This window comes from Anas platyrhynchos, chromosome 1 (assembly GCF_047663525.1).
Source record: "Anas platyrhynchos isolate ZD024472 breed Pekin duck chromosome 1, IASCAAS_PekinDuck_T2T, whole genome shotgun sequence".
Taxonomy (NCBI): Eukaryota; Metazoa; Chordata; class Aves; order Anseriformes; family Anatidae; genus Anas; species Anas platyrhynchos.
In genome coordinates, this window is record NC_092587.1 from 8,773,694 (window position 1) to 8,799,942 (window position 26,249).

Consider the following 26,249-nt stretch of genomic DNA (forward strand, 5'->3'; position numbering starts at 1 on the left):
GAATCAAGCAGCAGGCAGCCTGGTACAAAGGGCTATTTGAAAACCAAGAAAGCTTTTTCTTTTTCTTCTTTAGATGCCTAAACAATTGGACTTGCATATCTGCAGCTGCCCCCAGATAACAAGTCCAGTTTTCTTCCAGTCTTTTAGGGTTTCATCCAGAAAATTATCCTTTGATAAAGAAATCCTCAAGGACTTCCTTTAAAATGTATTCTGTGTTCTGAACCAGAATTTTCATAATGCCCTCCTAGTAATCACAGAAGACTTTTGAACAAGATTTATCTGTGAATTAGAAGAAAACAGCAGTTCTAGTTTATTTATATAACTGTAACTATTGCACCGAGACCAGCTTTTGAGAGGAACATCAGTGTTTAAAGATGCAGATTAATACATAGTCTGGTATGTCATAGGGCCCAGGTATTTAACTGCTATTCAAAGCGAAACTGAATACAATGTATCTAGATTTCTAGATCAGCAAAGCATATTGCAGTTTAATTGACTTCTTTGCTACAAGAAACAGCCCAGCACAGAAGTCACTGCTTTTCTCCATTTGTGGTGTTATATCTCACCTCTTTCCACTCCAGATCTGAATACCAATATATGGTTCTGAGCTTCTGTATTCTTTATGGTTCTCTCTCTCTCTTTCTTTCTCTCTCTTTTTTTTTTTTTTTTTTTTTTTTTTTTCTAATAAGTTCCTTTACCCTCAGATCTTTCTGTGATCTTCCTCAATTTTTCTTTTCTTTCTCAGTTGGTTTTTCTTCCTTTCTTTAGTGAAATCCCTTTATTTCTTCTGCTAATACATTGCAAAGCCTCATTGAGATGTGGTGTCCATCCCATTGTGACTTGGCTGAGCCACAGAGAAATACTGTCTGGCAAAAGCCTCCTCCTGTCCTCACGTCTGGTTAATTTTCCTGCTTTAATAAGCATGTTCATAAAACACTGAGGGTTGCACAGGTTTCCTTTGTTATTTTTAGACTTATCTTTCTCTTTACCTGATCTTTTATGGGATAGGCTGCATTCTTTGCTTCTCCAATTCCTCTCTCCTTTGATCTTCCCACTGTAAATGGGGCTGCTTAATTAAGTGAAATGTTTCACTTTATAGGTTTATTTTCCTGAGAAAGCCTCCCCCACCTTCTCCTACGTACCAACATGTTCTCCCCAACATGAATCACCTCTCAATTCATAGCAGCCTTTCAAAAGGCTGCGAACCCAGTCACCTTTCCAGTGTGCTGAGGTCGGCAGAAAATTGCAAAGTGCCACATACAAAGTCAAGTTCACTCACCTAGCTGATCTCAGATTGTTAACCTCACATTAATGTTCACTTATGTCAGCCTTTGCTAACAGCAACACAGGTGTGTTAAATGGAAAAGCAATACAAGGGGTTCAAGACAGACATTAGAACAAACCTTATACATCGAGTGGAATACAGTCTATAGCTAAAAAAATTAATAATAAAAAAATAAAAATGTTAGGGATCCTATTTGTGTGAGTGTGCATGTGTTTGTGTGTGTGTGCGTATTTAGGGGGGTGTAGTGAGATTAGACGTTGATTTAATTTAAAATTTTGGCTGTATCTGTGTCCAGCAGAACCTAACTCAATATGCTGTCCCCCATCTTCTTTCAGGCTTAAGCTGCAAGGTTGTTGTGAACATCTTTACAAGATGGACAGTCACAGTATGTTCATCCTCTAGAGAAACACTAAAGTTTCAGAGGGGCGTGTCCAAATGTAAAATGTATTGTGAAGCTCTGATCAGACTACAGAAAAGAAGCCAAACCATATTTAGGATACTCAGGAATTGAAGTTCCTTCTCCAGAACAGATTATTACGGAGTCCCTTCCAGCACATTAAGTGCTTAAGCCCCAAGAGTCATCTCTTGGCTGTCATGTAAATCACAGAATATCCAAAAATATAAGTACCCAATATCCTAAGGTTCTTCTGGGCATCATACCAGTTCCTCAGTGCTACATCTCAGTGGCTCAGTCCTCAGAACCTGCATTTCTCATTAAACTTATATGCACATAAAATTCAGTTTGTTGGGTGGGTAGAGGATCCCCTTTTAACACAGAAGTGACTAGCTGTAGGTATTTTTTGTGTTTCTCTGCTTTTTTCTTGATGGTTCACTGATAATGGAACTCATTTGGAGTTTGGAAAGCTCTACCTTGCACAGCAGGAGAATGCTGATTATACAGCCATATTAACTCCTACGTAGTTAAACATTAATTTACTGAGAGCTTGAGCGAAAAGGACAGCGTCAGTATTAGCGCCTGGCTGCAGTTAGTACATTCCCTCCGAGGGAGGGTCTGGTTCTCTAGTTCTTGCTAGAGAACCTAGCAAGAGTAATATAAAATAGAGAGCTTTCCAGTGGAAAACAGATCTTCTCCATTCCTGCTTAACATCTAAGCAATATTCTTTCTACTCTTGGCTAAGCTGAGACCTAATTATCCCATGAAAAGTGAAAACACTTTCAAACAGGAAGGAGGGGGGAGCTCCCAGAATGGCTCTGGTCCATGTGTCTAGAACAAATGGACACCTCTACCAGAAGGGAAGCCCAGGCTAAGGCATCTAATCCCCCAAAATGAGAGAGATTTAAGTAGTATTCCATTCTTTCATGTTTCACACTGGCTACTTGAGATGATCCCATGAGAGTGCCTTGCTGGTCTGGTGCTTAGTACTGCTTGTGAAATGCATGAAAATTTCCAGCCTGGATATTGCAAGATCTCCCCAGCAGATGCCTGCTTCAGTCACTGTTATCAAGTCCCCAAATTTGCACCTAGCCTATGTGTTTGAATCTCATTGTTAAGTGGGTCTAAGGGTAAATGTGACAAGTCTCTTTTAAAACGAGGTTTTTGACACATTTGAAATTGAAACTCTTGTAGTTCATAGGGAGCATCATTGTATTTTAAAATGATCAGCAGACAACAGCACTGCTGAATTAAAGATACATAATAAAATGAAAAGGATTTTTTTTTTACATACCTTAAATTAAAATTCCCAAATAATTGTCGCAGTTTTAATAGGTGTTAGATCCAGCAGCTCTTACTGACTTCACTGGCTGGTGTAAAGCACTATGATTTTGGCAAATTGGATGTTTATTTAGGAGTCTTACTTCTGGCACCAGCTTTTAAAAATCTTGGCCAGGGTTCCCATATAATGTTAACACAGTCACACCATACATCTTAGTATTGTGTGAGATCTACACGTCCAGCACTCTACTAAGTTGTAAATTTAATAAAATGAGAGGAAAAAAGGAAAAAAAAAAAAAAAAAGAAAAAAAAAAGAGAGAGAGAGAGAGAGAGAGACGTGCAGTATTGCTAACTTAAAGCCTACTTGCTTTTATTTGAGAGATTAGCCTTAATTTACCAATTCATGATTGCATTTGGATACAAATAAAAGACGAGGGAATAAGTAAGTATTTTTGCAGATCACCTGGGCTTAGGACTTGGTCCAGGGTCAAAGTGAGCTCATACTGAAGACACTGGAAAGGCTTTAAGTTACTACTGAATTGATTCTTTAAAAGTTCATATAGGGGTATATAGAATGATTGAATAGAGATACTCAACAATTCTAACTCTGTTTCTGTTTTGGAGGCTTGTTTTTGTCTTTTACTTTTCACTTCTGAACATTTAGATAAAGATACCATTTATGACAGTGAACACCTGAAAACTTTGAAGAATAAATTACATGGTGAATATGTTTCCTGCAAGATTCCTACCTAGCAGTACTAATTTTACTAATTTAATTTTTCTTGACTTCATCTATCTAAAAGAAAAGCATCTAATCTGAGCTAGTTGTTTAGACTTCTCTATCAGAAGGAAAGAGACAGTCCGCAGCTCAAACACGGCCAAGATAATTTAGGTCAGGTGAGATGAATCCCATGTCTGTTGCAAAAGCAGAAGCCAATGAGATAGCATAATGATGATACTCTAAGAACTTTTATGGAGCCAGACTCTCTTGTAGACCACATGAAACATCCCTGGCAGTGTATTCCTGTGACATTTGATATAAATGCAAATCTTTTATTGTCTCCAGTGGAAGATGTCACATATCTGAAACAGCATCTGGTGTTGCTGATGTGAATAAATGTGAACCGGACAGAAAACACTGATATCATTATCACATATGACATACACCAGGATAAGAACTCACATTTTCAGAGGTGAAATGCTGCTTCACTTACTTACTTGGCCATAAAGCCTTTATCTCTGTGCAGCCTATTGATTGCTATGAAAGGAAGCACAAACCTACAGGAATTGTTCTGTTATGATGGGTGGATACAGCTTCAAACAGCTGCCTGAGGACTTTGCCAAAGGGTGGCCCAAATGAATTTTTCATTCCCCTGTTCCATCCGTCATGACACAGTTAGTGATGCCTTTGGAAATAGTTCCCTTGGCCAAGCATAACAGGGTCACACCTGCCCAGCTGCTCCTGGTGGTCATGCTGTCTTAGGATGAGATCCAAAGCCTACTGAAATAATTGGAAAAGTTCCTATTGACTCAAGTGGATCTTTGGATCAGACCCTTAGTTCTTGTTTCTACTAAATTAGCTCTGCAAACTGGCAAAGATTTCCCTATATTATGCATGGTAGGGTTTAAGTCTTTGGTAATACTTCAACAGCTTTATAGTTCCATATTGGTAGACATTTTATCCTAGTAATTTTTTAGTAAATGATGCCATTGCTCTCTCATCTTCCCCTGTTGATAAATTTTTGGCAAAAATTTAGGACATTTTTAAGATCTGTGGGTCTACTCCTTTTTTTTTTTTTTTTTTTTTTTTTTTTTTTCCAAATAGAAATGGACTTCTGAGATTGAGCTATGAATAGGTGAGCAATCAGCAAAGTTCCATAAGATGTGACCTGTAACTCAGAGTTAGTGGGTGGTAGTATGGACCACAGAAAATGTACATGTAAGGGAAATCAACCTCTAGTACGCAGTGAGGGGGAAAGTGAATTACTGCATGGTTGGGGATGCAAAGAATATTTTTTTTTTTTTTTTTGTGGTTCTGTATAGATTAAATTGAGGTACAGGTAGATAAAGAACATGGGTTTCTTTCTATTGATTCCAAAAAACTTTGAATCAGCCCACCTTAAACATATAACCTTGCAAAGCCTTTAATTTCTGAAAGCATAGCAGAAAGCAGAACAAGGGAGATTCTACTCAAAGAGTGAATTTCTTACGGAAAAGCTAGCATAAAGCCCCTAGGGATAACTCACTGCAACATACATTTCTAAATGAACTTTTTTTTTTTTTTTTTGGTAGGATTTTCCTCTTTTTCTTCTTTTCTACCTGTATTAAATTGGGTTTGCAAGGAATGTCCTTTGAGCAATTATCAGACAACAACAATAATACAGACCAATTTTTGTTATCTTGTTAGTTCATTCACAGACATACTTTAAATTGTATATTGAGAAAAATGTCTGAGTATGTGATGGATCATATCTTAATTCATAGACTTATTGACGGTGGAGAAATTTGCAAAAAAATTTGCAAAAAAAAAAAAAAAGATGATTCATGAGCCTAAGCACTGTTCCTGTCTGGACTCCCATTTCAGTAAGACCAACACTTCTGCTGAGCTCTCTCCTGCTGCTCCAGGGTGTGTTGTGTGCATCCCATAGTCCAGGCAGAGAGCAGGCAGTGGAAACCCAAGGAAGGGAGTGTTCCAGGCTGGTCCTGAGCCTCTGGGGACAGCTTTGCTGCTGGTGGCTGTGAGAAGGCAGTTCGCCAGCAATGGAGAAAGGACAGGCTCAGTTCTTGGCACTGTATGTATTGTTCTTAATGTGAATGTTTTGGATAATATCAAACACTACATATTGGAATGAATCTTAACATCAAGACCTTAACTGGCACCATAGACAGAATACAAGTCAAGCTGGAGATGTGGGAATGTAATCTAAAGTTTTTGTAGAAATTAGTTCTGAAGGAGTGTACTGCAACTTTATTACATATCTTAACATTTTTTTCTAGCACACTACAAAAAACATTATTTCATCACATTGCTTTCTTCACAGCCTGTGTTATGGCTCCATCTGGCAGGAAATAAAGGGATTACTTAGTGTTAAAAAAAGCAGAAATTGGCAGTTCATATGTAAAAATGTGTATTTATATATAAAAATGTGTCATTCCAATGTAACACTGGAATAGTGTTTCCAGCTCATCTTATTAGTATTCAGGATTAGTATCACCACAGTAACAAATCTAGGTGTCTCCAGCTTCAAAAGAGAAGCTTTCTCAGATTCAAATTAGAGACTAAGTTTAAAGCAAAGGATGACAAAGAGATAAGGACAGCCATGGGAAGGAAATCAGATGAGCATGAGAGATGATGGGTCACCAAAATGATTGGACCTGAAAGCAAATATTGCTGGACTCACCTGGAAAAGCGTGGAAGGGAGAGACTTGAAAGTGGTTGAGGAGGTAGGTTTATGGGTCTAACAGAGGTGGGAGTTAAACCCATCAGTAAATAGAATATCCTGGGAAGGTGTCTGGGGGGGGAGGGGGGGGGGGGACACAGAGGGTAGGGTGTTCACATTAACAGTGGTCTGGACCTGAAGAGGAAGAGGCTACAGTGTTCAAAATCAGAGAAAAGGATGCTGTAGCAGACAAGCTGTCAGCCTGAACAGAGTTTCAGCTATGTAGAAGAGTAAGAAGAGTAAGAAAAGTTACTTCTGAGAAATAATGAGCTGCAGGGATCATCTGGCATCTGGAGAATCTGCTTTTATTACAAGAAAACTAAATGTGAAGTGTAGGATGTTCAGTTCACCAAAAAGTTGTGGCCTCTGTTTACAGGCAATATACAGGGTATTTCAGTCTAGAAAAATTAGCATGATTAAAGCACTTGTTAGCGGCCTTCTCCCACAGTAGCTCTGGGAGTAATTCCCAAGAGAAATCAAACTTTAGTCAAATGTGGGGCATACTGGTGTGGCTCTTACCAACTTCTGGCTCACTGCACCCACAAGGCAAAAGATCAGCTTCATAAAAGGAGCAGCTACCCATCTCTGATCACACCAGAGCAGGGAGCTGGCAACAGTATTTCTGCTTACATCCCTCTCTTTTCTTGTTGTACTTTATTCTTCTCTCCTTTGCTATGCACAGATGAAGTATTCTGTGATTTTGCTGAAAGAAATACTACAAGAAGTCTTCAATCACTGAATAAATAGAACCTGCATTTTAAATACTTGAGATTATCCTATATTAGACAGCAGAGGGCACTCTAGATTTACTGTTGAAAGTCACAGAGTAAAACTATTAAGCATGTAACAACTTTAACTGCTTATAGCTATCTGTGCCTTGAAATGGAGAGCTAGACTGCATAATAGGTCATTTAGTTCTTCCTTCACCCCAGACTTGATTTCCTTGTCTTGTAAAATAGCCAAAGTGATAATACTCCCATGAGGGGGGTAGGGAATGAGGAAGTGAAATTCTTTGCAGATGTACCGATCCCACCATGAGAACTTTTCTGGTTTATAGCAGTGCTTTTGAAAAATGAAGTAATGGTGTCCAAATACTTCTTTTGGATGAGAAGAAGAACTGAACAACCTGATTTCTGACTGGCTTCAAAGGTGTTTTAATAGAAAATACGATTTCTAATAGAATATAGGTTTTATCTGTGACTTCTTTATAAGATCAAATTTCTCTACTAATTACCTCTACTGATGGCATCTATTATAGTATAATATACAAGTAGTTCCTAAATATTTTAATAGGTGTTTTCCTACATTTGTGTATTGTTTATAACTAAATTTTGCTGTCTCTACTATATGATGTGAAAAAATGTTAAAAATGCACCACAGTCTTGGGTGAACTGCTTGAATGTTAGTAACAATGATGTATTCTAATTACTGGTGATAGTGGTGTGGATGTTAAGGTATATCTCCTACTCTCTTTAGGAGCACTGCTAGATGAAGAAACAGAAAGAATTTGGGACATGGTTTTAAGAGACATTTGGTGATAAAATTAAAAAATTATACATAGTTTCAAAGAAGTTTGTGTTTGCAGATTTGTTAGTGCAATAAATATTAATCATTAGCATTTGATTCAACATCAAACATCTCTTTTCTAACATTGTCTTTTTCTTTTCTTGCTGTCTTATAAAAGCAATTAATCTCCCCTCTAACTTCTAATTTAAGTTATCAAAACTCTGACTAAGAAAGAATAAAAACCTACAGGAGTTTTTTCTTCAAAGCTTGCATATATCTATAGGTAGGTGCAGGTGTGGGCACATAACTAACAAGAATTCAAGATTATTAATTCTGAGTAGCAGTAAGAAATAGTGAGATGAAACAAATTAGCAAGTGTTAGATGATTTTAAAAGATAAAGGAGAATATGCAGGATAAATAAAAATGAAGATGAAGGGAAATCACTTTTGAAGACAGATAAAAATTAAAAGAGAAGAGGTGAGAGTAGAGAAATAAGGAAGAAAGCTGCCCTTTGAAGAACTGGAGGAGCACATGATGGAGGTGAATACAGAGCTTCCCAGTGTGCTTCCACACTTTCAAAACTTCACAAAGCTTTCTAAATTGTAAGTCAAATTACCATCCAACTGGTAAACGTGACTTACAAATGGATATAGCTGATGTGCTAGCAGCTATTCTTTGAATTGGTGTGTGTTTATATAAATACAAAACAAGAGCACAGAGACCAAAATTTCACTGTAAAGAAATAATTGACTAAATTTACACACCTATTTAGCCATCTAGGGAAGTGTTCTGGTTTTCAAGGTAGGTGAGGAGCTGGATAGAGTCCTTGAGATTTCAAAATGGACAGGATGTTTTTCCCAATAAGCAGGAAAACCTGCAGATTTCAGGTATTTCTTTCACAATATTCATCGCAACTTCTTGGTCTCTCTTTTTCTTTCAGTGTCCAAGCAAAACCTACGATCCACTCATAAAATCTACCAGAGACTTTCCTGATGAAGTCATTAGCTTTATAAAACGCCATCCTCTGATGTACAAATCCGTTTACCCGGTGACTGGAGGACCGGTATTCACTCGGATCAACGTGGACTATCGGCTGACGCAGATTGTGGTGGATCATGTCATGGCAGAGGATGGGCAATATGATGTTATTTTCCTAGGAACAGGTATGACTGGATTTCCACTATCATTTTGTACATGCCCCGCCCTTTAAAAATACAGTTTTAAAAAGTCCAGCAGGTCTAGAATAAACTAATTGACTAACATATTTTCCCTAATCACACAGCTTCAGGAAGAATTAGATGCCCCCAGTTCTGTGCCAGGGCTTCATAAAAATGCTAAGATTATAAGAATTTGTCATCTCAAGAAATTTCTCCTGAGATTTAGATTTTAACGTTGCTTGGTCCCCAGGTGATAACCCAGTTAAGGGTCAGAGTACCTGGACTTTCAAGTGTCCAAATGTCCTTCACGACTTGTCTTTATGTTATGTGGCTCCTGTTCCTGTTGGCAGCACATCAATAAGCAATTAAAAGAAAAAAAAAAAAAAATTAACTTCAAGGATAATTCCTGTTATCAAAAGTGACATGTGCTTCAATAATATACCTCATGACACTGAAAAGCTAAGAAAGATTTCAGATCAAGCCTAAGGCAACAATTCCACTTAAATACCTTTAAAGATACTACTTTGCAACATGAATAGTTCCAAACAAGAGGGCCAGGATTGAACAGAGAGAGGCCAAACTAACTTGTTAAGGAAGAAATCTGCTTTGCAGTCTTTTTTCAATAATTACGTACGTATTTACATTTTTATGGTAGCTTAAGGAAAAAATTCTGTTTTTACCATAGTAATTAAATTCAGAATCACTGAATAGATCACCCAACAGCATGGCATGCTAAAAATTATCGTGTCTATTCATAACATTTCTAAAGTATAATCCCTCATCTTATTCCACAGAAATGTCTTGTTCTTAATCCACAGTTTGAAGTTTCCTCAGTTGTAATAGCTCTTACAAAGCACTTTGCACCAGAAGATCTGAATGCTTTACTAAGGAGGCCATTGCCATTATCCCCATCTCACTGAGGGTGAAACTGAGGTACACAGAGGGGAAAAGATTTATCTGAGGATTCACACGAGCTTTGGAGAAACCAAATCTTGGTTTAAATCCTACCTCATTGTTGTTGGGTTGTGCAGCATTTTGTCTGGACTATACAGTTTGATAACTATGCATACCCTCAAGTGATCTGGGGACTGGTGTGAATTGTCACAGAACATCGTCTTTTAAAATGTGTGGGTTTTCTCAACCTTCAGGAGGATCTCAGATGCACTGTCACATACACAAGTTCAGAGAGAGCCTCTCTCTTTTCATTTACATCTTTCAACTCAATCCACTTCACAACTCTGTCTTCCAAAAAAGAAGGTGTGAGACTCCCCTACAGTCCCCACAACTCAGTACAACCACAGTGCAGTGGTGTCAAATGGAAAAGTGAATTTTCATAGAAAAGAACATTAATGTGGCATTTGCTCCCTGGCTGCCTGAGGAGGCTAGGAATAAAATTTACCCATGATGACAGAAAATCTTTGTTTCTTTCTGAATGTAATCTTTAATATAGTCATTGGCAAATGAAAGTGAACAAATTCAGGCTGTGAGCTGCATAAGATTTGAGAGTACCCATTAGAGATTGCTTTTCTAGTCATACTAGTGAAGAAAATTAATGTAAAACAAGCTATAAGAAAAGATGAGTTAGAGCTAAAATATACAAGATATTCTTTCAGTGATTGCAGAGGTTGCATTTAGATGTTTTCTATCCTCTGCTACAAAATCTGTCATAGGAATAAAATTATACTGAGAGACCAGCAACCTGAATATTGCCATGTTACCTGTCACTATCCAGCACTGGTGCTAACTCTTCAGAGTAATTCATTCGGTTTGGACGTGTCCAGGCTCACAGGTACCATGCAGTCACTAGGTGGCACTCCATAACATGCAGATACTTTTTTATCATGCTTTCATTAAAAATGAGTTTTCTTTTCCAGAGGCATGTGGTTTTGTTCCATTTTATCTTCTAAACTTGTCCTATGGAAAAAAAAAAATATCTAAACACAAATATAAAATTTCAAATAGCACATAGAGAAACTGAATACAAGTATACCAAATAACCTATGATTTTTTTTTTTAGCAGCAGATCAGAAACCTACTCTGTGTTTGAATGTATGTAACGATGTTATTGTAGAATTTAGAAAGTCAGGCACATGCAACCATGCTGCAGGTCTTTTAACATACACAGTCTTTGGAAATTATGTCCAAACAAAACAAATGTCTAATATATAAGACAAACTGAAATACTTTGATTGGTAATATGATCTTTTTGTTTGGAAAAACAAATAATTTCTCATTCTTTCCATTACAGTGTATTATTTTCCATTATTTCAAAAAGATGAATGCTTAGCACTAAGCACTGTGTCATTTCCACACTGAATATTCCAGCACCCAACCCATTTCCCTGCACATTTTTTTTTCCCAAGGCCAGTAAAGATTCACAATGTGTAATGGTCTGAAACAATATTTTTATTATTATTTTTTTTTACAGATGATGAATTCAAGTTGAAATTAATGAGCAGAGAAAATAAAAATATATATATTAATAAATAATCTCAAGGTAGCATAAAGAAATAAATTTTGCAATATTTAATCTTTTTTTTTTTTTTATGTTGAATGGAGATTTTGTGTAAAAATCTCCCTAAAATAAAAAGAGAAATGAAAAAAATGCGTCACGTAATTTGCCAGATTAAAACGAAACCTACTTCTGATTAAGAAGCTGTGCTGATGAAAAATAATCCTAAAAAATAAAAATAAAAATAATAGAAATAAAACCAAAAAATGGGTCTGTTTGGGGTCAGATGGGTCCCAATTCCTGCTCAAGAAAACATGCAGAAAGATCCAGCTGGGATCATGAATGTGCTTGTGCTTATGAGTATTTGCATGTGTGTGTATTTGTGTAGAAGCAGTGCTAGTCCACCCCTGTTGAGCACAGTCTACAATTGCATTGGCTCTGCCATATGATAAAACCAAATATCTTTTATAGAGTTATGTAGGTAGTGATAGATACCTACATGGCACCAAGGATAGGTCCCATTTGAAGGCTACATCCTTGAAGATGCATTAGGTTTATTTTCAGTGCACAGTTTTTGTTTTCTTTTCTTTTTTTTTTTTAATTTTGTATTGTTTATTTTTTATTTATTTTCTAGTTTAAGTATACAGCATCACTTTTTAAAATATATATATGTAAAAGTTGATATAAAGTAAGAAATGGAGTAGCTGAGATGTAACAGTGGGGTTTACTTGCTAAACATTTGTTTCAGATGTAGGCACTGTCCTGAAGGTCGTGAGCATCACCAAGGAAAAGTGGACTAAAGAGGAGGTGGTCCTGGAAGAGCTGCAGATATTCAAGGTAAGAATTAACAGACAGTATTTCTATAATTCAGGGAACTTTAAGGCCCAAACTGGCCTTGTCTGTATGGTTGTTTGCTTGTTGGAACTAGTTCGAGTTTTCAGAGGGACACTATGTAAATTTTTAAATGTCTTGGTATTCTTTGGTGACTTAATTGAAAACAAACAAACAAAAAACCAAAAAAAAACAGGCCATGATTTTTCAGGCTCATAGAAAGTCCCATTTTTCCTTCTTTGTTCTAGTCTGCAATCTTATTATGAGAACAAATTATTTATTATTATTGTATTTTTAATGTTAATTTTCCAGTTGTCTCAGCTTTATGATTATTCTTTGTATAATTGTAATTTACGAATCAAACAAACCAAAAAAATCCACAGATATAGAGAAGTTCTTTAAAATAAAACACCTTAGGAACTGAGAACTGAAAGAAAATAAATCAGGTTTTGTTTATCATTGTGTTTTAATCTTTTGGAGTGGGTTTTAATCTTTTGGAGTGTTTTTGACCATTTTGATTTGGTTATTCTGGCTGAGAAGAAAAGTCACCAGAGCCCTGTGAAAACCATTATCTTATTCATAAATAGAACTTGTAAAAAACAAACAAAAAACCTTCTTTCTGTTGCACAGGCATAATTTCTTATTAACCTCATTGCTGGTGAGGAAGCTTACACACACATTCCATTACAGTAGAAAAATAGAGATGTGCTTTTCTGGCTGATTTTCTTTTCCATTTTGCAGTTTCTTCTTCATTCTTTGCATTCTCACTTTTCTTCCTTTTCACCTTCACCTACATAGCTCTTTTGCTTCATCTTCACCTATATAGCTCTTCTTCAGTTTTCACTTTGCTTTTTCATTAAAGTTTATCTGTGTCCCTGGCATCTTGATCATGTCCCTGTATATTCTTTCTCTTATATGAGGTCTCAGCCAGAATTTCTGTCCATGCTAAAGAAATGATTTTGAGTCTTAGAGGCTGTGTTTTCCAAGCATGAGGACAGAATCTTTAAAAATTATTTTTGTAATGCTTTTTGATATGTCAGATGTATGATAAAACTTTGATTTAAAAGTTCTCCATGCCTTCTTCTAACCTTCTTGGACACAGATTATAAATATTGCTCTGAAAATACCAAGATTACTCACTGGCCTGCCAACTAATCAGGAGTTTCAGCATGTGCACCAATTTGCTGCATTCTTAAAATATAACGTCAAGGGCAAATGTACCATATCATATTTAAAACAAAACAAAATAAAAGGTTATTTATTTTTTTTTCTACTCAGCAGACATTCCTTCACATTTTTACTGGTAACATTTATTTTACCTCTATGGTTTTGAATCCAGAAAATTAAAGGGGGTGAGGGGCTGAAAAAAACATCTCTTATTTTCTAGAACCATATTAACATTAAACAGTAGGCGTAGATTAATTATCTTCTATCTTAATATCTTCTATTAAGAGACAGATAATACTTAGAGCTTTGTCCTGTTCTTACATCAGTCACCGGCAAAAGATTCACTGTTTTTCACAGAAGTGAAATGTATCCTAGTGAAGAAGATCTGCCTTTGTATCTCTTAAATGCCATGCAAATAGCGTTTAATAAGAACTTAACTTGATGCAAAGGCTCATTGCCAGTCCCCAGGTCAGGATACTTTAAGAATTAGAGCCAGTCACCTTGTAAGTAGCAGGGAAAAATTATGGGAGGTATTTTTGGAAGCAAGAATTGAATGTTTTGTTTGTTTTTGTTTTGTTTCAATATTAGTTTAAACCACATAAATTAATCTATAATTTAATTTACCTTTTGGGTAAGTTAGTGTCTGTTCTCATTTTATTAACAAAAGGGAATGTGTAAACTAATGCACTTTCCTAACTTATTTTTTAGCACCCTTCATTTATCTCGACTATGGAGATTTCTCAGAAGCAGGTAATCACAAGCTCATTTAATTACTGCAGGATATATGGTACACTGAACAGTTTGTAATTTTCAGGTGGTGCCTGTTACTTATTGGCCAAACTTTCCATGGATAACTCTTAAAATGGATGTGGAAAGAAGGGGATATGTTTGAACTTGTTTCCCTGCCTAATTCACATTTGCTTACAAACAGTAATTTGTGTACCCAAGCTAGTAATTATTCATGGAAACAAATCTTCAGTCATATGGCTGTGGGATTTGTGAATGAAGTCAATGCACATTCATTTTCTGGACACTAGAAATACTTGGCTCTTTGCAATCTAACAATAAATTATTATTATTATTATTATTGTTATTTTTTATGCATTAGTAGTCAGGAGAGCTCAGGGCCTCATGGTGCTGAATGTTGTGCACGCACAGCCTGCACACCAGCCCCCCTCCTCTTAATTCACAGTCTAAATCCGGGTGGTCCCTTCCTGTCAGGGACTGGTCCCAATTGGCATTCCCCCTATGGGAAAGGGTTTCAGGGTAGCTCCGAGCTCTGTGGCGGCTCCGTGCAGACTCGGGAGGCAGCATGACACCAGAGCCACCCCTTCTGTCCCCATGGAGGTGGCCAGAGCATCTTCAGCAGAACACACCAAATACAGGAGGTATTTTGTTGTTCAGGCACGCACAGCACAGCTGGGTCCCATCTCCCCCAAAAAAAGGTGGCAAGCCAGCTGGAAGTGCTGCATGAGCCAGCTCTGGCTCAACAGCAAGCACTTGGACCACCCTTGTCTCAACAAGCAATCCACTCACCCACTGGGGGGGGGGGGGTAACATTATCCTCATATTACTTGAAGATCAGAAGCAGAAGATGATGCTTTATTCACACAAAGTCATCACTAGTTCCCAGACTCATAACATCATGAACGTCATGGCTATCCAGCCCCTTATTTTTAAATGTGTTAATAAAGCCTCCTTGCCATAGATTGCTTCTGTTTTGCTTTTGGTTTGGTTTGGTTTTTGACACAGTGTAAGGGTGTTGAGTGCTGGTGTCTTTCCAGAACAGCAGTCCCCTTTCCATCAGGGATTAGTTGGGAATGGCCGGTTCACACTGAGCCCTGAGAAACAGCTTACAGTAAAAGAGAAATTCTCCCTCTTTTTTCAAAAATCTGGGACAAGGTTGAAAGTCTGCAAGTGTGGCACGGAGGAAGGGAACTTTTTAACTGGGCTACTTGGAGAAAGATCCTAATTCATTCGCTTTGCCTGATTTGCAGCAGCAATTGTACATTGGTTCCAGGGATGGATTGGTTCAGCTCTCTCTGCACAGATGTCACACGTATGGGAAGGCTTGTGCAGACTGCTGCCTTGCCAGAGACCCATACTGTGCCTGGGATGGAAACTCCTGTTCCAGATATGCCCCCACTTCTAAAAGGTAAGGAAAAAATATATCATGTGCTGTAAAAGATCTTGCTGCTTGCAAGAATTTAAGAGGTTCCCAATAAGAATGTGTCACCTTTTTCACTTTTTTTTTTTTTTAATTACTTTAACATAGCATGTCATTTACCTTAAAATTTGATCAAACTCTGGCCGTTTTTCACATTTTCTGCTTGAAGAGCTGGGAAGACATCACAGCATTGTTTAAGTGTGTGTGACAGTAACTCAGCTACTGCAGCTAACATAATAAATCCATCACTTTCCTTTTTTATGCTGAATTCTTTAAGGCATGAGATGCTCAGATCAAGGGCCAGGCTGTGACAATAGAAGAGAGATGTGAGAGCCTCATAAGCTTTTGCTTTTTGTTCAGGGCACCACCATAGTTATGAAGCAAAGGCTATCAATCCTGGGGTTGGGACTACATGATCCTTAATGTCCCTTTCAACCAAAGCCATTCTATAATATTACCACTACTGGGATACTACTACTCTATTATCCCAGATTGGTCAGCAATGAAATGCATTTAACTCGATAAATTCATTTAACTCCCTGATCTAAAAGAAGAAGCTTTTCCTATCTGATTTAACTAACTCAGATAACATAGTTCACTCTCCTAAATTTTATCTGTGGTCTAGCCATGAGAGGGAGACAGAGATTTAAGTAGTGCGATTGGTCTGCAGCAGGAGCAGTTTTTCTACAGTGACAGAAGCTTTATTTGAGCTCTCTACCTACCAGCTAGGGCTGCAGCATGGATCTGCATGGAGGAAGAGTGTGCTGCAGCCTCCAGCAGTGCATTACCTAAGCTGTTGATTCAACGTGGGATGTGCCTGTTGGAATTTTTGGCTGATTTAGCCATTGCTCTGAGCTGGCTGATTGAGCTGGAGTCCACAGCCCCTTCACTGCTCTTTGCACGAAGCCTTCCTGACAGTAATTCTTGTAGCCAGGGTCAGAGGTTGCAGTCTGAGCTCAGGATCTGGAATGAAATTTTCTACCTCAGGGGCTGCAGGGCTGAGACCTGAGCAATTAGACAAAGCATTGAAGTTAATGAGTCATAGGTTATTGTGTCATGGTGTCAAGGAACTTTATGTGTTTTTCCTCAAAGCCAAAGCAAACTAAATTCAGAGAAGCGTAAATGAAAGGAGAAAAGCAAGTGTTCAGGCTCACTGCAAAGTTAGTCACACATGAGGCCTGCTGAAGTCTGAAGTGGGCTGGAGCATGGAGATTGATGGTCCATGCATTTCAACAGATGTGCAGTTTGGTGGGTAGGCCAAAAGTCTGTGGCTCTGAAACAAAGGATGGGGTGGCCAGTCTTGGGAATCCTCCAGTAGATCAGTTGGATGTTTTTCTTCCATCTAGCAGCCTATGCCTCCAGCATGTCTACAGCTTTCACCGCAGCAGACAGTTCAGCCTTGGGAACCCACTCTCCTGCTGAGGCATTGCTCTGTAGATGTGAGGTCTTGCTCTAGTGTGACTGTGAGAAAGGGAGCTCCTCCCCAGGTCTTCAATTATTCCACCAAAAAATTAAAACATAAACATGTTTGTAACTCTTGGGAGATAAATGCAATCATTCACAGAGGAAGAGTTTTTTTTTGTTTTTTTTTTTTTTGTTTTTTTTTTTTAATACTATGACACTAAAATTACACTAAATCACAGTGAGTTTAAGTAACACACCCAGAAGTTACAAAGAAAGTTAATTGTGGAACCAGATCATTGGCTTAAGCTCTTTTTCTATACATGCAGATGAAACATAATCAGATTTGGCATTTTTTTGTTGACAAATTAAAATATAAGTTTTCTCCTCTTCATTTTAATGGCAGATTTACCAATCAGTATTACCTTGGGCTGATGCTGAGCTCAAGTTTTATTATGACTTGTTGAACCTCAGATCTTTTTCATGGCACAGCATTAAGGATGTTTCCAGATAATTCCAAGACTGTCCATCCCACCAAGAGACCTACACCCAGAATGGACAGTTTTAAAGCAGTTTTAGCTATTCTTTCTGTCACTATATGGCACGTTCTTTATTCCAGGCAGATTTATTCTTCTCTCTCTCTTTTTTCCCCCCTCTCTTTCCCCTCACAGCGGTTTTCCCAAATCACAGGCCTTTCTCTTGATGTCAATTGTACAAATCTCTCTAGGCCACATGCAGCTTTGAGGGTGAGGCTGGTTTTAGTTAAGACTGTAATTGTCAGCAGTAGGGTGGGAGCAACGTGCATCCACATCTGCTGAGCCCCTCTGTATTTTGCTGTTGAATTCCAGCAATTATGCCTGAAGTGTTACAAGTTTTCATGCTCTTCCCATAGGCGAGCCAGAAGGCAAGATGTCAAATATGGAGACCCGGTCGCACAATGCTGGGATGTGGAAGACAGTGAGTATTTTGCACTTTTCCTTGCTCTGTAGTCCTTTTGACAACAGAGTTTGCTTTTAGGGTTCCTGTTTGTCTGTGAAAACATGCTAAACTGGGGAAAATAACACCATTAAAGTAGCTGCCCTGTGATTCAGATATATTAACCCACAGTTAAATTCATGGAGCCAAGCCTAGGGCAGTATCATTGGATGCTGCATGGGCATCCCTCCCCGGCACCCACCCAGGGGAGGGAAAACATCACACATATCACCACGAGCAGTTATTGGGACTTTGGTTAATTCAGAAACAGGGAAGACAATCCCACAGAGAAACCCTCAGGGGCTAAGTCAGAACACACCAACTTTTCCCCTTCCATCACATACACTGGATGCAAGTCCTAAGACCCAGCTCCAGCTGGTAAAGCATCCCCTTCCCCTCCCCACAGCTACTTAAATACTCCTGTTATTAACAAGAGCCTACGCCCCCTCCTGTCAGTTCCCCCCTCCCTTTCCCACACCCTGTTTTCGGGTGCCAAAGAATCTGGCTTGCTCCTTTGGCAGCTGCAGCAGTTCCCTTGCAGCGTGCACTGTCAGTATGAAATCCTGTGGTTACACGGCAATCTCTGTGGCAGCATAAAATAAATGAAAAGCATTCAAAACCAAGTTTGGGTTTGTCTGGGGCTCTTATATTTGCTTATTAAAGTGAGCAACACAGTCAAAACAGTATTGATTGTATTGCTGCACTCAAGCTTTGATTCAGGAAAAGCCACCACTTTCCATTGATCTGGTGATTTTCATGCCGCAGCAATGCTGGATGCCTGCCGCAGATCTCGGCGTGAATCCCTGCAGAAATCAGAGCTGCTTGCCACAGGATCAAAGCTTAAGTCTGTTGCACAGTGTAGAGGACTCTGGCTGTACATGTGTACATATAGACATAGTAACAAAGTCAGGGTAATGTCTCATTACCATTAAAGCCAGTGGCAAAACTCTTGTTCTTTACCAAAAGGCCAGAATTCACCCACTTGCTGCTTGCCATCACTTCCAAGCAGTGGCATCTGAGACCATGCAAAGCTCAAGGGTGTAGAAATGCTAGCAGAAAGACTGACAATGTCATGTTTTTCTGGACGGATAAAGAGCTACTGGAAGAGTCAGTTTTCCTGACTCTTCCATATAAAATGACTTAGCACACAAATTGGTATTAATCCTTCTCCATGACATAGCACTACCAAGAGAAATTTCATCCAGCTGGGGATAACCTCTGTGTGCCATAAAACCATGAAGCTGACCTGTGCCACTCCAGGCTCTTGGTTAATTTATGCTATTTGTGATAATTAACAACATTATGGCCCCAAAACCTACTTAAATTCAGTGCTCCAGTGTGCGAGATTCCATCCCAGAAACTGCATTGGTTGCATGAAGTTGTTTGGCTCTACTAAAATCTCTGTGGCACAGTGAAATAAAAGTATTTAATGCAAAGAGCTTGAATTTCTGCAGATCTCGATGTACCTTCAGCAGCTGCTCCACCTCTCTCATGTTTACTAGTTGCATTACATAAAGGAAAAATATAGGCCAGATTTTAAATTCCTCAAAGGCAAAAGCTTCAGCTTTAAAATGGAGCAAGCTCATGCTATAGATTTTATTGACCTCCTTAAAAAACAGTTGCACTGGAGGAAGGTTAGCAGCCGCCTCTAAATCCTCATAGTTATAGTTTAAGCTAAAAGTTAAGTTTCCTTTTGCTTTTTTATAATTCACTCACTCTTATAGCATCTGTTCTGAATCAGGCTATTTTCCCATTGCTTTAAAAAAAAGGTCAGGGTTAATCTCCTGTACCATGTTTGCTTTCCAGGCATTAGTCATGAAACTGCTGATGAAAAGGTGATTTTTGGCATTGAATTTAATTCAACTTTTCTGGAATGTATTCCTAAGTCCCAGCAAGCCTCTATTAGGTGGTACATTCAACGCTCTGGAGAAGAACATCGAGAAGAGGTAAGTTATAGTCATCAAGACAAGTTTCCTCTGCAGAGAATTCAGCTGAGTATTGAAAGGCAGGAGTTACTGGGATTAGCCAATGTTTTACTTTTCCTTGCCTCACCTTAGGTATTGCATAGCATTCTGGTAACACCATTTAGGGAAGAGAGAAGCCATTTGCACTGAATCATAAGCAGATTTAGATACTTAATTTGAATTACATGCTCATTCTATAAAAAAATAAAAAATAAAAAAAATAGAGAAATTAGGCTTTAAATGCTGGTAAAAATAAATAAATACTGCAAGTAAAAAAAACAACCAAACAAACAAACAAACAAAAAAAAACCCCTTTTTGTTCAGTAACTAGCACAACTACTGCTTCAGGCAAAAGTACGTTCAAACCTCTGCTCCATTTAGTGTCTGACCTTCCCTCATACTGTTAAATATTGTGGCTTTGTATGTCTTGCTGCTTCTCTCTTTGTCTCCCCATCTCCCCAGAGAAAGAACAGTTTGTGCAGCAAGGACCTTTTTTGTTTTGTTTTGTTATGTTTTTTTTTTTTTTTTTTTTTTTTTGGAGTCTGAAGATTTTTCTGAAATGGCACTCTGTGCTGATGTAGAGATTCAACTTTAAAGAATTGTACCTTTCACCTGAAGTAGAAAGCAGTGAGATTTGTGATGGCCCTTAACTCCTGCAGGAGGCAATTCTGGGGTCTGTACCAGTGGAGAAGTGCTGGAAAAACCTCCAGGTGCCCCTTGTACCATGTCCTGCGGACTGCTTTCTGGCCTAGTGACGAAGGGGACCTCTTACATGCCCAAAAGGTCAACAACTGGGACTAATCTGGACTGGGTTTGAGAGAGTTTCAAACCTCAGGAGCCTTCATAGCCTTTCTATTACATGAATGATTTTGTGTCTGAGGCCAAGTCCTGCTGTGGCTGCAGCCATGGCAACGTGGAAGGAGAAGATGGGAAAAGAAGAGCCCTTTCAAATGAGCTGCTCCCAGGTGTTAGATATGCTTTTTTGTTAAATGTTCATCCCAGATAAAAATTAGGAACTAACAAACACACAACCAGTCTTCCACTCTCAATGATAACCTGTCCTGTGAGGTTTTCTGAGTGCATAAAGTAGTCTAGTTCTTTGTAAAAGCTGGGGAGATGCAAGCCATGGCAGGTGCCCATGAGAGCATCACCTCTGGTTGAGACCTTCCTCACTGCTGTCGTCCCCTAAGCACTGCTTGTAACATGAAGGGAAGTCTGTAGGGATGAAGCCACCTCAAAGTTGAGACCTCAGTTATGGTTTGACCCAGGAAGCAAGAGTAAAGGGATATGAGTCACCTCTGAGTTTTCTCCTTAAGAAATGGAGAAATTTTAATTTACTCCCTTTTACTTACTTATGCTTTGGATTGGCAAAGATTCTTCCCTCTGTTGGGAATAAACATCTCACTAATTTATAGACATACTGCTTCCCCCAACATGAACTAAATGCCAAAGTAAGGAGCTTACTGGTTTGAAATACCACCTCTAACCTCCATTACAGTCCATAATTGGGAAAAAAAAAAAAAAAGTGGTCTTCTGATCAGCAGGCCAAACATGATCATAGCCACAGGTGGTTAAAGTGAAAACCCAGCTAGAAGTGTATCAGGCTTTAAAAACCTATGGGCATTCATGGTTTTTGCTTTAATTGATTTACCTTTAAGTGTCCTGTACAGAAGACTCTGTGCTCTACTTCCCTAAGGCAGCAGTTTGCAAATGCAATTACATATTTGATCAGAGAAAAAATAAAAGTATTTGCTTAATTCAAACCATGTGTTTAAGAGTAATTTTAAAAATAAATTTAAGCAGGTACTTTTTTTTTTTTTTTTTTTTTATTCTGAACAGTAGTTCATATCAAGTTATGAGGAGACCCAGTCATGTTTTTTAAACAATGCATCACAACTACAGCGTGTGTCCAAGTTCCTCAGAGCTACAAGCTTCACCTGAAGCAGTCAGGTCTCTGTGAATAACATAATATATCTATATCATAAGAAGCAGCACTTTCGAGATTTGAAAGCCTCTTATGGAGTGCTGTTTCTAAGTTTTACCTGTTTCAATTTAGGAAAAAATAAATAAATTGATTTTCTCCTATGTCATAGGTGCAGGTACCTGAAAGTCAGGAAGCCAAGTTTATTTATTTATCTATTTCTCTTTTATTTGATTACAAAACAAACAGCAGATCAAACTGGCTTTTGAACAAAGTCAGAGCAGGCTAAAAGCCCATATAACATAGCTTAAAGTAAGGCTATGCCATTTTTTGCCAACATCTGTGTTTCTAAAAGGTTAATTGTGGGAATGTCTGGGCTCCCATTCCCATTTTTGCACTAAATACCAGTAATCCAGACACCATGATTCCTAATACTACAGGAGTACCCAGCATGCCAAGATTGTGATCTAGGGAGAGAGGATGGAAATGTGCACTTATGTGTGATGGCATTTGAATCTCCAGCAAGCGCACAGTATACATCTTTGCACATTAGCAGCCTTCCACAGAAATGTTTACTGGGCTTGCTCTGTGTAAACAATCTGACATCTGTTTGTATGAGAAAAGTAAAGCTTTGCTAAAAGGCTAGATTAACCTCTGAGGCAAATTTAGAAGAAAATTTGAAGAAGAAATCTGCAGACAGATTTTCTACATTATGAATGCTAACAGTAGGCAAATAGCTTCTTACCACATATTGTCCCTAAAGCCATAGCAGTGTTTCTGTGATCTAGCTTTGATAAAATAGAAGTTGGAGCACATGTTCCGGAACTCCTTGGGGTGGTTTTGTTAGTTTAGTTTATTTATTTATTTATTTATTTTTCCAGTCTTTGAAGGTTGCAGCTTGTATAAATGCATATGCACACATTGACAATTACAGGATCAGATCACTTAAAGACAGTATATAGCTATTAGTTTTGCTTGATTCCTGCCAGAGAATTCTTTTTCTTATTTTCTAGTGTTTTGACCCAGTTTAGTTCCAGTCTCCTAAGAACTGGAACTCATCCTGAGTAAACTCAGCTTTCACATCTCAAATTACCATGTTGGCACATTTCATTTTTTAGAAGGAAAAGAGAGAAAAAAAAATATATATATATATATATTTAAAATAGAGTTAATCATATATGAATGTCATGTTTAAAAATGCATGTGCCCGAAGTTAAATTCCTAATTTCAGATATGACTGCCTAAATAAACCCACTCAATCTGTAGAAAAGCTGAGCATCACTCTTCCTGTTAAAGGGAATAAGAGTATTTGCAGGTTAAAATGTTAATCCCTTTTTTAATTTGGGCATTTTTAAATTAAGATTTTCAGTTTTCCTAATTTGGAATCTATTTTATCAGTGGAAATGAGTTCATTGGTATTAGAGCCTAATTGGAGGCCTTCCTGGAAAATTCAAAGACAAGCATAGTAATTGACTTTCTTTGCAAAGTACTTCAACTTGACTGAAATACCATATGTGACAGCAACAAGGTAGTCATATTTAATGTGTAGCTTGATCTTTGCTTAGCCAATGCCTCACCATAACTTTTCCCATTACAATTATATTTTCTGCTCCCTCTCCCTTCCTGCAGCAGATTTCTCAAATAACACTGTGCATTATTTCAGTGCGTGTCTTAGCGGTGTAACTTATTGTGATGACGATACCATGCTTTGCAAATGACTCTGTGCACCTGGAAGTTAGGTTACGGACTTTTAGTTCCAGGGCTGTAGCTGCAATGTCTCAGCAAGTCTTTAAGCCTCGCTTTGCAAATAGACAGCTACGCACTCTCTCTGACATGTAGTACAGCTTCCTGAGGGAAGGAAAAGGGCAAAATCCAGAATAGGTGGGAAGCGTTGTGCCCAGCAGGATGTCTCCAACATTTCACCCTTCGGGTCATGGTTCAGAGTGTGACTTCCAGCCAGAGCAACCTGTGGGGAGGGACCGGATCTCCTGTGGTCCAGGAGCTGTCACCAGGTCATTTTGCTGCCAGTGGGAGTACATTTTCCTGTAGTTTAGGGCTGTTTTAAGGTCAGGAGTCAAATATCTAGTGCTTTTGTGGTTAGTGTTGCTCACGCAATTGATCACATTTGTTCCTGTGCTTGCAGTTTCAGTCACTGAGATGAGGGAGAGTGTTTTGGTGAATGGAGTTCATAAAATAAATAAATAAATAAATAAATAAATAAATAAATAAAGTGGGGATGTCATTTCTACATAATGACTTAAGGTGCTGAAGTTTCCTGAAGCTTAAACTCAGTTATTTATTTATTTTTTCCTGAAATTCCTATGTGTTATATTCCTAGGTATATAATAGGCATCAGGACTGGAAACAAACAAACAAACAAACAAACAAAAAAAAAAAAAAAAAAAAAACAAGTGCAAGGCTTCCTATGAAGCCCTCAGTTTTGGTGCCTTGTGGCTCTGGAAAGTGTTAAGCCTCCTGCTTTAGGCTGGCCTTCACTCTGGGCCTTCTGGGGCTTGGGGCCTGCCAAACTGCCACACATCCATGCAGGGGACAGAACAAACCATATGGTCTGAAGTGACAGAACAGGTGCAGGTCGCTTTTAACTCTCTCTTTCCTGGTATATTCATACCTGGAGGTGAAAATAAATCCTCTGAAAGGCAGAAGAACATTCCAGTTTCTTCTGCAGCCATTCTCACCCTGTCCCATTTTCCTACCCCACAGGGGTAGGAAAACAGGCTGTGTTTTTTCTGACAGACCCAGCCCAATGACCATCTGATGTTTTGGTAGGTACACTAACATGATTCACTCTTGTATAGGACTTCTAGATGGGCGCAGGAGCATGACCTTATCAGGGAAGAGCTGTTTCCTTTCAACATTTTAGCCAGACTAAGACATTTTTCAGTTTGCCCAGGATCTGTGTCCTGTTCAGTTGACCTTAGTGGGTGTATGCTGGTGAATGAGACGTAAGTTTCCATATCTTTTTGTGGCTGGAGATTCTTGCATCATGATGGCTGTGATTTTCATTGTTATAAACATCTGTTCAGAAGAATCTTGTGAAAAAAATATAAAAAAGGTGATAAAGGATGCATAGGCCAGCCCTAAAACCTAAAAGTCAGATGAGAGAACTGAGTAAGGAAGAGGACATATACCAAGGTCTAAATTTCTAGTAGTAATTTCTGTAACAGGAGTGAATTTCAGTATTTTTGTAGCAGACACAGACTTAATCCTTCGGTCGATAAGAAACAGATCAAGAGTGGGAGAAAATAAGATTTATTCTGCAGCCTAGGGACTAATTATAGCTCTTATGCTTTCACTCTTTTATTTTATTATGACTCATTGGCTTGGCATTTTTTTTCTAATACCTTGAGATTTTCAAGTAAGACTAATATTTTTGACAGTTTCCTAAGGGGAAAAAAAGATGTAACTCTGAGCTGCTATATAAGGTGATATTACTGCTTTCATTTGAATATATCGGGGGGTAAAAGTTTAAAAATTAGTCATGGAATGAGAAGTTAGCTTCATCTTGAGAATAATAGAATGCACATGTCTCCATAATGTCACTACCAACAACACGTTCTTCATTTTAGTTGTGAATTCTTAGTAAATAAATTAAAAAAATGCTAAAAAAGGGAAAAAAAAAAAAAAAAGAAGAAGAAGAAGTAGAGAAATTAACTCTACAGCTGTGTTGGAGTTACATGATTAGTTTACCAGGACAACAGAAAAAAAAAGTTGCATATAATAATAATTCCAACAAAAGCAGAGTAATCTTTATTTCCACTCAAATGGTGAGAATGAATAAGAAAGCAATAGAAAAAAAAACACAAAGTTGAATGTGATTTCTAAACAAATGTTCCTCATTTCTCTCTCCTCCCTGCAACAGTTTGTTCAGGGGTTGCTGCTAACCCATGATTAGTCCAGCTTTACCTCTAACATTTTTTCACATGGTGATTAATGAGGGAAGGCAGGCTTTGAAGCCACTTTCTTCTCCCAGACAGGTGCAGTGTTTTAACTGTGAAAGAGTTGACATGTGAATTATTTGTAAAGAGGGAGCTATCTAAACACGTCATTAGCAAAGGACAAAAGGTATTGACCTAACCTGGTGCCACAGCACTTTCAAATCCTTGGTTGTTTTCCAATTTACTGATTGTTTGAAGATTTGCCATCATTATTGGCAATGTCTATTGATAAATTTAGGTTGCAAAAATCAATTTGATTTACGTGGAGATATTTTTCCTTTGTCAAATATTGCCAATTCCTATGGCATGTGCCATGCTTTATTTAGTGTAATTTTCAAACCTCAAGTGCCT

At 38.2% G+C, this 26,249-nt stretch overlaps 1 protein-coding gene across 4 annotated transcripts in view; it reads left to right on the forward strand.

Annotated features, from left to right (window-relative positions):
• Positions 1-26,249, forward strand: part of SEMA3D (semaphorin 3D) — a 142,897-nt gene that overhangs the window by 111,192 nt on the left and 5,456 nt on the right. For 3 of the 4 annotated variants that reach the window (XM_027460093.3, XM_038186215.2, XM_072026114.1), the window contains exons 12-17: positions 8,848-9,070; positions 12,265-12,353; positions 14,223-14,264; positions 15,512-15,669; positions 17,975-18,039; positions 19,864-20,003. In XM_027460093.3, the coding sequence (XP_027315894.1) occupies positions 8,848-9,070; positions 12,265-12,353; positions 14,223-14,264; positions 15,512-15,669; positions 17,975-18,039; positions 19,864-20,003 (717 nt within the window). The remainder of the gene's footprint in view (positions 1-8,847; positions 9,071-12,264; positions 12,354-14,222; positions 14,265-15,511; positions 15,670-17,974; positions 18,040-19,863; positions 20,004-26,249) is intronic. The other variant, XM_027460118.3, reaches the window with a different exon arrangement.